Source organism: Canis lupus, chromosome 20, assembly GCF_003254725.2.
Source record: "Canis lupus dingo isolate Sandy chromosome 20, ASM325472v2, whole genome shotgun sequence".
Classification (NCBI taxonomy): domain Eukaryota; kingdom Metazoa; phylum Chordata; class Mammalia; order Carnivora; family Canidae; genus Canis; species Canis lupus.
This window is the reverse complement of record NC_064262.1, coordinates 46,544,122-46,558,516: the sequence shown is the minus strand read 5'-3', so window position 1 is coordinate 46,558,516 and position 14,395 is coordinate 46,544,122. Positions and strand designations below refer to the sequence as shown.

Sequence of the window (14,395 nt, the reverse complement as noted above, 5' to 3'; positions counted from 1 at the left end):
ACAGGCACTGACGAGGGTTGACACTGACAGGTGACAGGTAGTGACTGTCGATAAGGCCCGACTGCCATTCAGGGTTGGGCTTCTCTCCGAGTGACCGCCACCTTCCCCTTCCCCCGTAAGGCGCTGTCACAACTGGTAACTTTATTTGTTCCTAGAGTCCCCCACCGGACTCTGAGTGTCATGGGGCTGGGCCCAAGGTGAGTTCCACAACCGGTGCGTCACCTCCCTGGGACCCCGGAGGCGGGGCAGGGTTTCCAGCGGGCCTGGCAGCCAGCGAGTGCGCCGCTTCGGTCGGCCCCGCCCGGCTCCGCTCGGCCAAGCTCGGCCCCGCCCCTCTGGGCCTTACTTCCGGGACGCTTGACGCCGGAGCGGGAAATAAGGTCACATCGGGCGTATCGCGCCTGCGCGCACTCCGCCTCGCGCCTGCGCCTTTCCGGCAGCCCCTCCCCGACCGGACATAACGGTCCGCGCGCGGCTCCCCGGACCGGAAGTGGAGGCGAACTGTCGCGGGGCGCGCCCGGCCTTGCTCAACGCCCGGCAGTCCCCGCCGTCGCCGCCGCCCTCGGCAGCTGCCGAGGCTTCCCGCAGCCGTCATGTCCGCCAGCGCCGTCTACGTGCTGGACCTAAAGGGCAAGGTACATATGGCTCCCCACCCTTCCCGTTGCCAGGCAACCGGTGGGGCCTCGCCCCCTGGGGGGACCCACCCTGTTGCTAGGTAACTGGCCAATGGGACCCACCCTAGTCTTAGGCAAAGAGGCTGCTGGGCCTCACCTGAGGGCCCCACCCTGTTGCTAAGTAACAAGGCGGGGGCTTCGATCCGCGAGCCGCGCCCTGTCGCCAGGTAACACAGCTGCATGACCCCCTCCCCCCTCCACTGTGCGCCGGGTGCTCCCGCCTCGTAGGGGCATCGGGAAACCCGAGGCGGCGGCAGGGACGGGCCGCAGCCGTCCGGGAAGCCAGGACTGGCGCTCAGGGGCTGTGCGACCCTTGGCCGGAGGTGGCGAGGCGTGTCGGGGACAGCGCGCCCTCGGGCCAGCCCCGCCCTCTTTACCCGGCGATTTCATCTTGGCAGTCCCGGCTAGAATTTCTTAACGTTTGGTGTGACACTGAGTTACAGGGTTAAGTGAAGTGGGTGGTGGGAGGGCCATTTTACAGAGGGGGAAGCTGAGGCACAGGCAGGCAACCTGCCCAAGGTCACCCCAGCCATAGAATGGCGGGTCTAGGAGTCAGCTGATATTTGGGGAGCACCTACTAAGTGCTGCACGGGGTGCTTAGTCTTGGGCCACCTTTGGTGAGCAAAATTGGGAGTCGTCGTGGAGCTCGCAGCCTGGTGAGAGAAAGGGACACTGATCTCAGAAAGCACAAATCAATGTCAGTTGCCCTACTAGAGCAGTGAGGTTGTAATAGGAGACTATGCCTGGACCGGGGGTCAGGGAGGGCTTCCGGGAGGCAGTGACAGATCTGAAGGAAGAGTTGCACACGACTAGGACCCAGGTGCCTTTCCCAGGGGACTCTGGGAAAACTTCTTAAAGGAGGGGCTCTCAGAGCCTTTCCAAGTGGGCTGCTGCCTTTCCCCGAGTCCGTCCTGGCTAGAAGGCAAGTGAGTATTGGCCTCTTGATCTGGGAGTCACAGGAACGGCAGCAACAACGCTAACAAGTCCTGCACAGATCCCTGGGAGAGAGGTGGACGTTGGGCCTCGCGGAGCAGGCAGGAGTTAGCTCAGAAGCAGTGGGGAGTGAAGACGTGAAGTGGCTATCCCTTCCTGCCCCCACTCCCAGGGTACCCCACCCTAGCACTTTCCGAGAGTTCCTTGAGTGGGTCGCCTGCTCTGGATGCCACCCAAAGTCAACAGCTAGTGAGGCCCAGTGCTGGGCTCCCTTTCCCAGCCCTCAGGCAAGGGAAGACACAGGGCACCCCAGGGGCTGAGTGTGTGCAGCATTCCAGAGTGCCTGGAGCTCCTGTTCTTCCTTCCACCCTGGCCACCGTGTCCGCAGAGTTCCCAAAGGCTGCCTTATCTCAATCTCTCATTCCTTGAGCAAACATTTCATGAGCACCTTGCATGCACCAAGCCCAGTGCTGACTACCTCACTGTGACTGTGCAGGTAGGGCTGAGTTCAAAACCCATCTCTGCTGCTTAGTTGTGTGACCTCAGGCAAGTACCTTTTCCTCTCTGAGCCTTGTTTTCCTCACTGCTCGCACAGGCTGGTTATGGTGTTATTGGACAAACTCTCTGAGCGAACGTTTGAGACAGGCTAGCACCTCGCATGGCCCACGGTCCTTGTTAACCCCATTGAGGACCTCAAGGTCTAGTAGGGGAGACACATGGAAGCTGGCAGATCCAAATGATCAGATCTAGGTAGATTGCAGGGGCATGGACACAGCCCCAGGTAATACAGTTGCCAGCCTCAGTTTTGGCTGCAGATGAAAAGCAGTTACAGAAGTCTTCCTGGAGGAGGGAGTTTGCCAGAGCTGGGAGCAGACCAGGTATTAGGTGGGCCAGGAGGCATCGCAGTTGGCCCGAGGGATCAGAGCAGCCTGCTGGGGCTGGCAGGTGAAAACCTGGGTAATGCTGGAGCCTAGAGGGTGACACCAGGAGGGCCATGGGTGGTTGAGAATGTCCCCATGGGTATGAGAAACAGAGAGGACCACTGTGATCCTGGAAAGGAGGAGATTGTAGCCTGGGAGGAGCATGAGCAGACCTGCCTTTTGGGAAGCTCCCAGGGCAGCCATGGGCTTGCCTCTCATCCCCAGCAACCATCGTGCTATTTATTACTCCATTCCCCATGGACCTCAGGTTTTGAAAGGACCTTTTGTGCAGACTATATTTAATAAAAGGTAAGGTAGTAGCACAGTAAGAAATTCATGACCACAAGCCAGCCAGCCAGTGCCTTGGATCACCAAGGAAACCAGCATGGCCATGTTGAGCTGCTAGAAAGCCCTCCACCGACACTTTGCCCTTATCTTTCTTGTTTCTCTGCAGCTTCTGACACCACTGCCACACTCCTCAGTGGGCTTCCATTGGCCTCCTGAGGCACTGCTCTCTCTCGTTTTGCCCCTTTCTGTCACCGTCTCCTGGCCCCTCCCCTGGGATGTTGGCTCCTCTGGCTTAGGCCTATGGGTCCCACCCTCACTGTCCCTCTCCTTGGGTGGGTTTTGATTCAAGTCAGTGTGCAGGGAACTCAAGTTTGTACCGTAGTCCACAGTACTCACCTGGAGATCCATTGTTCTCAGGGACATCTCGGAGGTCCCACAGCTGCCACAAATCTGGCATTTCCCAAAATGAACTCGCTGCCGCCCCAGGCCTGCTCTCCTCATCTCAGTGAATGACGCCACTGTCCACGTGCCTGCCCTCATTGGAGACCTGGGTATTCTCCTGGCCTTTTTCTCCTCACCACCACGTTCACTCCACAAACATTCCCTGAGCACCCCCTGGAGTCAGGCTCTGTTGTGGGTGCTGGGACATAGCCCTCAACAAGTTGGAAGTGGTCCCTGTTCTTTGAGTGTTCGACTCTGGTAGGGGGAACAGACCATAAAAGAAGATAGAGATTATAGTGAACCAGTGTTGTGGGCAGTGAAGGACAAGTGGAGTTGGGGTATGATCTCTCTGGCAGGGCAAGCAAGGAAGACCTTTTGGAGGAGGTGCCATCTGAGGTGAGGCATGAGAAGTTAGAAGAGGCCAAGGCATTCTGGGCAGAGGGAACTGCAAGTACAAAGGCCTGGAGGCAGGAGTAGGTGTGGATGGCTCACAGAGTGGCTAGGGGACCAGGATGGCTGAAATGGAATGACCTGGGGGTGGAACAGTGGGAGGGGGGGTGGGGGTGGGGCGAGATGAATGGAGAGGCATTGGCAGGGCCATGAAGAACCAGTTTGTCCTGGGGTTCAACTTGTAGTTTGTTTTCAGACACTTTCAGCAGGGAGAACCTTCTGTTGAAGGAGACCCCTCTTGCTTTTTGTGGGAAAGGAACTGTGGGGATCAAGAGCAACCATAGGGGCAGCGGTTTGTCACCGCCGCCGCGTTGCCTGCCTTCCTTCAATCTGTCCTGTCCCCTGCCTTTGTCTTCTCATCTGGGACCTGCAGCCCAAGCTCTAAGGCTGTCCTCACTCTACCTAACCAGTACCCCCAGGTCCCCCCATGGGCTGTGCCTCTCACTACCCTGTGGCTTCAGCCACCCTGGTCCCTCTGCTTCTATCTTTCCTCCCCCTCTGGCCTCAGTTGGAAGGTCACACCCTTGGGAGGTTCTCAGTTCCTCCTAAGCAAGTGTCACAATGCAGGCACCCTGTTGGGCCACCTGTGTCCCCAGGCCCAGCCTGGCGTATGGTAGAGGGGCACAGTGCCTGCTCTTTGGATGCGCGGGCCTCTCTGCAGCCCTGGTGATGAAGGCGAGCAAAATAAGTTATTCGTTCCTTTGAGCACTCTGGGGACCTTGGGGCTCCCTGCCAACAGCTGTCCCCCCCCCCCCGATTGTGTACCTGGGGAAGAAGATGGGCCTTGCGAAGCCCAGGAAAGCAACATTTAGTGAGCAGAAGGGACCATGTAGGGGGTAAGAACAGGTTAGAATCCAGGCTCGCCTCTGCTGGCTGTGTGACCTCAAGCAGGTGGTGCCAGGTTTCTGGGCGTCACTGTGTATCTCTGTCAAAGAGAGAACGTGTACCATGTTCCGCTTCGTGGTATATATCCCCGGCAAGGAGCATATGAGAGGGTGCACGGGAGTTCCTCAGCCCGGGCCTGGTCCACATGCGCATGAGCTCACACCCACTGGGTGCTGGGTCCCTAAGAGGCCTTCTGGACCTCAGCAGGAAGAGGGCACAGACAACGAAAGAGAAACCAGGAAAGAGATTCTCGTCTGGACTCTCTCTGATTCTCTCTCTGTCCTGGCTTTACACAACAAAAGTGGTGTATTTTGTGGAACTATGAGCTCTAAGGCCGGTGCTGCCCAGCGCGCCTGCTCAGCAGGGCCCCTGTCAGCACGACACTGTCCTGCAGCCCCATCGTCCCAGGGGCTCTAGGCAGCGGCTCCAGACAGAGCCTGGCGCAGCCTTGGGCCCCCCTCGTCCCCTCACGGAGGGGTAGCGCAGGTGGACCAGACTACCTTTCTTTGATGAGTTCAGTCACCGTGCAAACCCGGGAAACTCCATCACCCCCTGGGGCTTCCTCACGCCCCTCGTGTCCAGCCCGTCCCCAGGCAGCCATTACGTGTTTTCTCTCACCGCCTGCGAGGATTTAAAGTAAGTGGGATCCCGTGGGACGGGATACGCCGTCTGTTGTCTGGCCCCTCACCTGAGAGCCCCCCGTGCTGCCGCCGCGTCAATAGTCATTCTCATGGCTGAGGGGCCTCCGGGCTGTAGATGGACGCAGCTCTTGTTCCCGTTCACCTGTTGAAGGACATTGGCCCTCTCTCCGCCTGGATCTATTTACAATAAAGCTGCAGTGGACATGTGCCTACTTGTCTTCACAAGGACGTACGGTTTCGTTTCTCTTGGGTAAATACCTAAGAGAGGAACAGCTGGGTCTGAAGCTAGGTTTACCGGTGTGAGAGCCTGCCAGACTTTACCAAAGTGCTTATCCCATGTTAAGTCCCCAGGAGTAGTGGACGAAGGTTCCAGATGCTGCATGTCCTAAGCCACGGGTTATGAAAGAGCGAGAAAGAAGAAACAGCAGCTCTATGAGGGGCTTCTCCTCAAGCCACAGGGGAGTTCTGGTGGACGCCAGCACTCAGCAGTATTCCCTGAGTGTGAGTGGGCACCCTGCCTCAGGCAGAAGAGCAGGGTGCGTCAGCATGGGAAAGGCTCTGGGAAGGCTGCAGCGAGAGCCTACAGGTCATCTTCACCTGGCATCTCCCGCTTGACTCAGTCCTGGACCGTTGCCCTGCATTCCCCTCTCCTGCAGAGCACCCGGTTGGCCCCTGTGATGTTCACTTTGGAAACTGCTGTCCTTGAAGAATTCCCTGGGGGATAGAGATCAGGCCTGAGTCTCTGATGTTCAGGGATGTGAATAGGGTTCCTGTGCCGAGGGAGGCTGGCGCTCTCACCCCCCGCCCCAGGCACCTGGCTGGGGAACTCGCAATGAAAGCAGTGTTCCTCCCCCACCTCCGCCCAGGTGCTCATCTGCCGGAATTACCGCGGTGACGTGGACATGTCGGAGGTGGAGCACTTCATGCCTATCCTGATGGAGAAGGAGGAGGAAGGGATGCTGTCGCCCATCCTGGCCCACGGGGGTGTCCGCTTCATGTGGATCAAGCACAACAATCTGTATCGTATCCCTTTGCGGGGGAGCCCCCAGGGGCCTTCCATTTGGGCTTGTGCATGTGCAGGCCCAGGGCTGGTTCAGGCACACCCTCCTGGAGCTCCCCGCGGCCTGAGGAGATGAGCAGGGAACAGACAGTAACAAGTGTGATGGGCGCTGGGAGAGGAGAGGGTATGGCAGGGGACCTCAGGTAGTCTGGGGATCCAGGAGGGCTTCTCTGAGAAGGGACACCTGGAGGAGACCTGCAGGAAGACCATGTATCCACTATCCAGAGCAGTGGGCAGACACCAGGAGCCATAGGCCTGGGAAAAGGCTCTGCAAAGGGGAAGTGAAGCTTATTCTGGAAGCCACAGTAGGGGTGGCTAGAGCATCGGGGGAGGGGGAAGGGCAGGCAAGTGGGGTATGGTGGGAATGAGGCCCAAGTGGTCAGCAACACCAAGGGGTCTCATAGGCCGTCACTTTTGACAGGAAGCCTTTGGAGGGTTTCAGGCAGATGGGGTGACATAAAATCAGATTTGCGTTTTCTGAAGGTTCCTGGCTGCTGAGCAGAAGCCAGACTGTAGGGGACAAGAGTTAATGTGGGGAGGGGACGAGGAAGCTGGGGTCATCCCTCGAGCCTTGCGTGCACATTACAATGAGGGAGGTCCTGGCCTGTGACCCTCGTCTGGCCGCCTAAGGTCCAGCCCCTGTAGCCTCTCTTTCTCCTTCCCCTCTCTCCAGAGGGCCTGTGAGGGGCAGCTCTACAGAGTACCGCTGGCAGCCTGTAACCTGGGAGTTGGCTGTCTGTGAAGCCACCCTGGGTCTGGGCGGTGGCTCCCAGGTGTGCAGGTGGTGGTGGTGTGAGCTCAGTAGGAGCCGTCTGACCAGTTTCCAATTGGGTCCCAGTTTCATGCCTGGGCAGCCAGGGAGGAGATGGCAATGGCTCAATCCCTTGGGGTGCTGCTGCATGGCACCCCCTTCCTGCTCCCTAGTTCCGCTGTTGGGTAATAGTTTCCAGCAGGGTACAGCCATGAGAGCTGAAGGTGCCCACTACCCCTCCTTAGAAAGTGCCTGACAGGCATGTGGTCCCAGGCTGGAGGGAGGAAGCCAGCACTGCTTCAACTAGCCCAGCATCCATTTTCTGTGTCTCCACTCTCTGCAGGAAGTGTGGTGGACTGGCCCCTGCCATCCCTTTCACCTGGCTCTCATATCACAGCACTAGGGCCACAAGGCGTGTCATGACCGGGCACATCCAGGGCATAGCACACGGGCCTGCAGTGGAGGAACCAGACTCCCCGGGTGGCTTGAGGCCCTATAAGGAAAGGAACAGGAAGTGTCCAGCACATACTGTCCCCCTGAGGGACCCTCCCCTGTGTGGGAGGGAGAGTCTGTGCCACACTCTTTACACACATCACCTCAGTGAATCCATTGTTGGGCCTCCATCAAATAAGCAAGAAAATGAAGCTTCTATTTAAAAGGTTTGCTTTAGGAGCCAAGGCTTGCAGGAAGCGCGAGAGCCAGTGTTGGCCCTGGCTGCCTCCACTGGAGCCTAGCTTGGGAGCCCTGGACCTCAGGAGAGTCACATAAGCTTTGGGGGAAGGACCAATTGTGGTCCTGCCTTCTGCTCCCAGAATGAGCCACACTGCCTCCCCACCCTGGGCTGTTCACCCCACCTGAGGTGCACCCCCACTGGCACCCCGGACTTTGGCTCTCAGCCCAGATATCCCCTCCTCGGGACAGCCCCTCATCCCCAGCCCCCTGCTGCCTCTTTGTCATTGAGGACTCCCCTGTAGCTGAGACCACATCTGCTAACTACTGTGTCCCAGGCCTGGCTCAGACCATAAGCTCCGTAACCTGCTGAAGGCCAAGTGAATGGCTGGGGCTTGGGGCGAGGGAGGCTCTGAGCCTGGGGTGCAGGTGGGGGTCCTTTCAAGATTGTGCTGCGCATCGGGGTCTGCTAGGCCTGTTCATGCCTCTGAACACTCCTTAACTGTGGCCGCCATGCAGTGGTTGCCACGTCCAAGAAGAATGCATGTGTGTCGCTGGTGTTCTCCTTCCTTTATAAGGTGGTACAGGTGAGTTGAGCCACAGGGGCCTTGGAGGGGTGTCCATAGGCCTGGCTCTGCTGCAGGCCTCCACCCACACTGGCCACCCGAGGGCTACAGCCTCCCTAGGGAGTAGTAGGGCTGGAGCCCCAGCAAATGGGAAAGGGGAGCTCCACCTGCCCCGTGTGTGGGATTTTATGGCCTTAGTTGTTCCTCTACGCTGGTGAGGAGAGGAAAGTGAGCAAGAGGTGGAGCTCATGACAGGTCAGTGCACCCTGACCCCAGAGGGACAGCTGTGCCCTGCAACTGGCTGTGGAAGGGTGGAACATGACCACCTGAGAGTCAGAGTTTAGGGAGGTAGGCTAGCCAGGAGGAGGGCAGAACCAAATTCTGCTCCGAGATGGAGAAGTGGTAAGAGCAGCAGGTGCAAAAGCCCTGGGGCAGGAGTGCATGTGGTATGGTGGGGTTGGGGGACCTCAGGCTGCCCAGTGTGCCCGGGATACTGGGCTGAGGTCAACCAGGTAGGCGGGGCTGGACTAGGGGGTCGGAGGCACACAGGGCCCAGTGAGGAATTCGGATTTCGTTTCCAGCCTGATGGGAGATGGTGGGGGACTTGAAGCAGGAGACTGACGAGACCTGATTAGGGTTGAGGTTGTCTGGCTGGCTGAGAAGTGGAGGAGGAACTTGAGGGCGGCAGGGAGGCCAGTAAGGACATTGCCATAGGCTTCCAGAGGAGAAATGGAAGGGCCTGGCTGGAGCAGGGGCTGTGGGGTTGAAGAAAGTGGAGGATGGGACCCAGGAAGCCTGGCATGGGCCAAGGAGAGCTGTTGTCCCTCAGGTGGTGCCATGTGCAGTTAGCCAGGAGCCACTTGCCTTAAATAAAGGGGAACGGGAGCCAGTCTGGATGATGAGGACATGGGGGCAGGAGGGCATGTGTCCCCCCAGGGAGCCCTAAGTGTGGGCTAGGGTGTAGGCATTTGTGCCAGAGCAGTGAGGCCATTATAGGAGTGACTTTGAGTAGAGGCCCAGCAGCTGGTCCTGGAGTGCAGGGGGGCACCATCGGACCACAAGGGGGCAGGGGAAGAGGGAAGGTCCTCTCCGCTGCGTTTGGCATTTCCTTTTTGCCTCAGTGATTTTCCTTCAGTGTTCGTGCCAATGAAACTTCTCTCCCTTCCCTTCTCTGATCCTCTTCATCTTCTGTTGAACCAGAGGAAATGTGTCCGCAGCTCAGGGGAGTTGGCAGAGTCTGGAAGAACTGCTACTTCTGTCCCCAGTGGCTCTTGGCCCTCACCTGAGTCACTTGTGACTCAGAGGCAAAGGGTGACAGTTAGAACAGGGATTAAAGAGAAGCTCAGATGGGGCCCTAGACCAGGGGCGGGGGTAGAGGGGCTGTCAGGGAGGAGAGGAGAGGTCCTCAGAGGTGGAGATACAGGGCTTCTTCCCAGGCCCCCTGAGGACGCCTGCACTGCCTACAGCCCACTTCCTGCCTCTCAGTCAGCCAGTGCTGTCGTCCTGCCTGTGATCCCTGAGCCCAGGGCCTAATCTGTGGCTTGTCGCCAGGCCTGGCACATGGGCAGATGCAGCTTGTGGGCAAGAGGGCTGTGGGATCTAGGGCACAAAGGACAGGTGGCTTTGTGCAGGTGCTCCCCATCCTCCACCCTGGCTCACCCATCTGCCGCTCCTGCCGTCTGCACCGCAGGTGTTTTCAGAGTACTTCAAGGAGCTGGAGGAGGAGAGCATCCGAGACAACTTTGTCATCATCTACGAGCTATTGGACGAGCTCATGGACTTCGGCTACCCCCAGACCACCGACAGCAAGATCCTGCAGGAGTGAGTGGGCAGGGCAGGGACCCAGGCCTGGCGACAGCACATTGTGGGCTGCCACCCTGACCCATCCCTTGGGGCGTTTGTAGGCTCTCGGCAGTTCAGTGTCCCCCCTGGTGCTAGGCCGTGCACTAAATGCTTTGTCGCTCGGGAGTCACCAATATTTGTTTCCACCGTCCTACATGAGAGAAAAGCACATTCTTCTTTGCAGTCGTGTGCTTCACACTTGGGGGCAGGTGAATTAAGGACTTCCCATGCGAGCACTTCCCCTTCACTCTTTTCAGAGTCTGGAGTGCTGCTCCCTGTTTCACATGGCACAGAGGGGCACTCAGAGAAGCCACATAACTGGCCCACATCTCACACCTGTTGTTCCCCAAGTGGTATTGGGGTCACCAGCTTCTCCCCCAAGGGTCAGTCCCCTCTGCACATCGAGCAGAAGAGCAAATTCAGGTCCCCTCCTTGCACCATCCCTCAAGTGAAAAATGAACACTCTATGCTCATTGTAACTCAAGTTTGTCAGGGCTTTATGGACACATTGTAAGATATTCTTGTATTAAACAGCTCAGGTGAAACCAGAGCCTGCCTTTTCTGGAACCTGCTCTAGGGAGGGAATGTTTTCAAAATGTCAGTGCCTGAACTCCTTAACTCTTGGCACGGTCCCACAGGTACATCACTCAGGAAGGCCACAAGCTGGAGACGGGGGCCCCGAGGCCCCCAGCCACTGTCACCAATGCAGTGTCCTGGCGGTCCGAGGGCATCAAGTACCGGAAGAACGAGGTGTTCTTGGATGTCATCGAGTCTGTCAACCTCTTGGTAGGCTTCCTTTCCTTCCTTTTCTTTCAGAAAAATTTTGTCTTTTCCATGGTTGAAATAAAAGCACTGGGACTTTTAAAACTAGCAAGGCGCTGAGAGACATTTACTTTCTTTATGACAGCAGATCAGCAGGGTTCAGCTTAGGCCACTCATGGCTGAGCCTCTTTTCTCTCCACTAGCTTGTGTTCCTGTTTAGAATCCGTGCAGACACATCGTGGCTGTCACTCTTTAAAGCAGTGTGGAGAGTTAGCAGAGTGTTCCATTTTCAGAAAGACCACCTCATTTAAGATTTATTAGCATCCTTTTGGACCTCATTCTGTAAATTCACAAACATGCACTGTTCTTTCCATGAAGCCGAGAGCGTAGGATGTGGTTCTGCAACTTGTTTTATTATTGTTGTTTGTGTATGTTTGCTTTTTCCTTTTATTTTTTAAATTTTCACTAATAAAATTGACCTTCTTTTCTGTTAATTTCTGCACATGTACAGATTTTTGTACCCCAGTGCCATAATCAGGAGCTACATCCCCTCTAAGCCCTCCCTACTGCCGCCCTCGGCAGTCTGACCCTTCCGCCTCTCCCCCCACTGCTGGCAGCCACCATTCCAGTCCCTGGCACTGCACAGTTTCTCTTCCCCAGTCAGCCATGGTCCTCAGTCAGAATGTCCTCCTCCTGACTATTGTCAGAAGGTCAGTGGCCACCTCACACTACATCACAAGGCTTATGTCATTCACCTCACTTTACGTTGTCATGTAGGCGCTTTGTCCTCTGACATCATCACAAGAACGGTGGGTAACAGTACAATCAGGTGTTTTGAGAGAGAAAGAAACTACATCCACTTACCTTTTATTATAGTATATTTTTCTAATTGTCCCATTATAGTATATTGTTCTAATTGTCCCATGTCACAATTAATTCATTGTGAATCTCTTACCGTGCCTGATTTATAAATTAAATTTTATAAATTAAAATTTATTAGAGATCTATATAGGAAAAAACATAGTATATATAGGATTTGGTACTGTCTGCAGTTTCAGGCATCCACTGGGGGTCTTGGAGCATATTTCCTGCAGATAAGGAGGACAACTCTAGAATGTTGTCTTTTTGAGATTGTCCTATGAATGGCATTGTACAGTATGTGGCCTATTGAGTCTGGCTTCTTCCTTTTTTTTTTAAAGATTTTATTTATTTGTTCATGAGAGAGAGAGAGAGAGGCAGAGACACAGGCAAAGGGAGAAACAGGCTCCCTGCAAGGAGCCCAATGTGGGACTTGATCCCGGATCCCAGGATCACGCCCTGAGCCAAAGGCAGATGCTCAACCACTGAGCCACCCAGGCGTCCCTGGCTTCTTCCACTTAGCATAATGTCTTTGAGATAGATCGAAGTTACTACGTTTACCAGAAGTTTGTTTCTTCTTATATTTATTTTATATCCTGAAGCATACCTTGTTTACCCATTCAACCTATTGAAGGACTTTTGGGTTTTTTTCCAGTGTTGGGCAGTTGTGAATAGAGTTGCTATAAATGTTTCACATCCAGGTTTATGTGTAGACAGAAGTTTTCATTTCTCTAGGGAAAACACCCAGGAGTGGGATTGCTGGGTCATATGGTAAGTGTATGTTTAACTTTATAAGAAACTGCCAAATCGTTTTCCAGAGTGACTGCACCATCTTTGCCTTTTCATCAGCAGTGGATGAACATTCTGGTTGCTCCACATCCTTGATCGGTGTTTTAATTTTCGCCATCTTAATCAGTGTGTCGTGTTAGCTTATCATGGCTTTAATTTGTAATTTCCCTAATGGCTAATGATGTTAAACACCTCTTCATGTGCTTCCTTTGTCATCCACATATCATCTTTGGAGAAGTGTCTTTTCATGTCATTTGAGTATTTTTAAATTGGGTTGTTTGTTTTCTGATTGTTGCATTTTGAAAGTTCTTTATATATTCTGGATTATAAATCTCTCATCTGATATGTGATTTGCAGATGTCTTCTTCTAGTCTGTCACTTGTCTTTTCATTCTTTTGGTGCAGTATCTTTCACAGGACAAAAGTTTTTAACTTTGAGAAAGTCCAGTTACCGATTTTTTGATGTGTGCCTTTGGTGCCATGTCTGAGAACTCATCACCAAATCTAAGGTCATACAGGTTTTCTCCTGAATTTCTTCTAATAGTTTTGTAGTTTTACATTTAGATCCATGATCATTTTGAGTTAAGTTTTACATAAGGTACGAGGTTTATATGCATTTATTTTTGCATGTAGAACAGTGTTTTGCAGTTGTTCCAATATAATTTTTTGAAAAAACCATCCCATTCTCCATTAAATGCTCTTGTATTTTTGTCAAAAAGCAATCGACCATATTCATGCAAGTCTATATCTGGCCTCAGATCTGTGTATCTGTTTATTTGCCAATACCACACTGTCTTGATAACTGTAACTTTATTACGTCTCCATCAGATTATGTGATTCTTCCAACATTCTTCTTTTTTGAAATTGTTGTAGCTATTTAGTCCCTTTGTATAAAATTGTAGAATCAACTTGTCTCTATCTACAAAAAGATCCTACTGGGATTTTAATTGTTATTTTATTAAATAACTGTATTAATCAGTATGGAAGAAAACTGTTATCTTTAGTATATTAAGCTTCACAATCCAAAAACGCTGTATGTGTCTTTTTCTCTCTAGGTAGGTCATCTTTGATTTCTGTCATCAACATTTGGTAGTTTTTACTACCTATACATTTTCTTTAGAGCTATACCTAAGTATTTCATTTTTTGAAGGTATCGTAAATTGTATATTTTTAATTTTATTTGGTAGAATTAATTTATTTGATAGTGAAACTATCTGAGTCTAGAAATTTCTTTTTCAGGTTTTTTTTTTTAAGAGAGGGGAGGGGCAGAAGGAGAGGGAGAGAGAATCTTAAGTAGGCTCCACGCCCAGTGTGGGGCTCAATCTCACAACCTGAGATCATGACCTAGGCCAAAAGCAAGAGTCAGATGCTTAACCAACAGATACACCCATGCATTCCTTTTTCAGCATATTTTTAACTACAAATTTCAATCCTCTTAACGGTTATACGATTCAGGTTTTTGGTTTCATCTTGGTTGAGTTTTGGTAGTTTATTTTTAAGAAGCTGGTCCGTTTTATCAAAGTCATTGAGTTTATGTGCATAGTGTTTTTTGTAGTATTCCCTTTAATGTCTGCAGAATCTTCTTGATGTCTGCAGGGTCTGTGCTTATGTCCTCTCTTTCATTCCTGATATTGGTCATTTATGTCATTTTTCTTTGTCAGTCTTGTGAGAGCCACCTATTTTATTGATCTTTACTAAAAATTGGTTTTTTATTTCATTGATTTATCTCTGTTGTCTTTCTGTTTTCAGTTTCATTGATTTCTGATCTTAGCACTATTGTATCCTTCTCTGTGATTTGGGTTTATTTTGCTCTTCCTTTTTTCATTTCTTAAGTTGGAAACTGAAGATACTGATTTGAAAGTTTTCC

At 53.0% G+C, this 14,395-nt stretch overlaps 1 protein-coding gene across 4 annotated transcripts in view; it reads left to right on the top strand.

Annotated features, from left to right (window-relative positions):
- Positions 1-449: 449 nt before the first annotated feature.
- AP1M1 (adaptor related protein complex 1 subunit mu 1) overlaps positions 450-14,395 on the top strand; it is a 28,575-nt gene continuing 14,629 nt past the window's right edge. The window contains exons 1-6 of one of the 4 annotated variants that reach the window (XM_025457888.3): positions 472-635; positions 6,099-6,255; positions 8,232-8,299; positions 9,969-10,099; positions 10,759-10,906; positions 12,476-12,511. In XM_025457888.3, coding sequence (XP_025313673.1) covers positions 594-635; positions 6,099-6,255; positions 8,232-8,299; positions 9,969-10,099; positions 10,759-10,906; positions 12,476-12,511 — 582 coding nt within the window. In that variant the 5' untranslated portion in view covers positions 472-593. Of the gene's footprint in view, positions 636-6,098; positions 6,256-8,231; positions 8,300-9,968; positions 10,100-10,758; positions 10,907-12,475; positions 12,512-14,395 lie in introns of all 4 variants that reach the window. The other 3 variants (XM_025457890.3, XM_049098186.1, XM_049098187.1) reach the window with 3 other exon arrangements.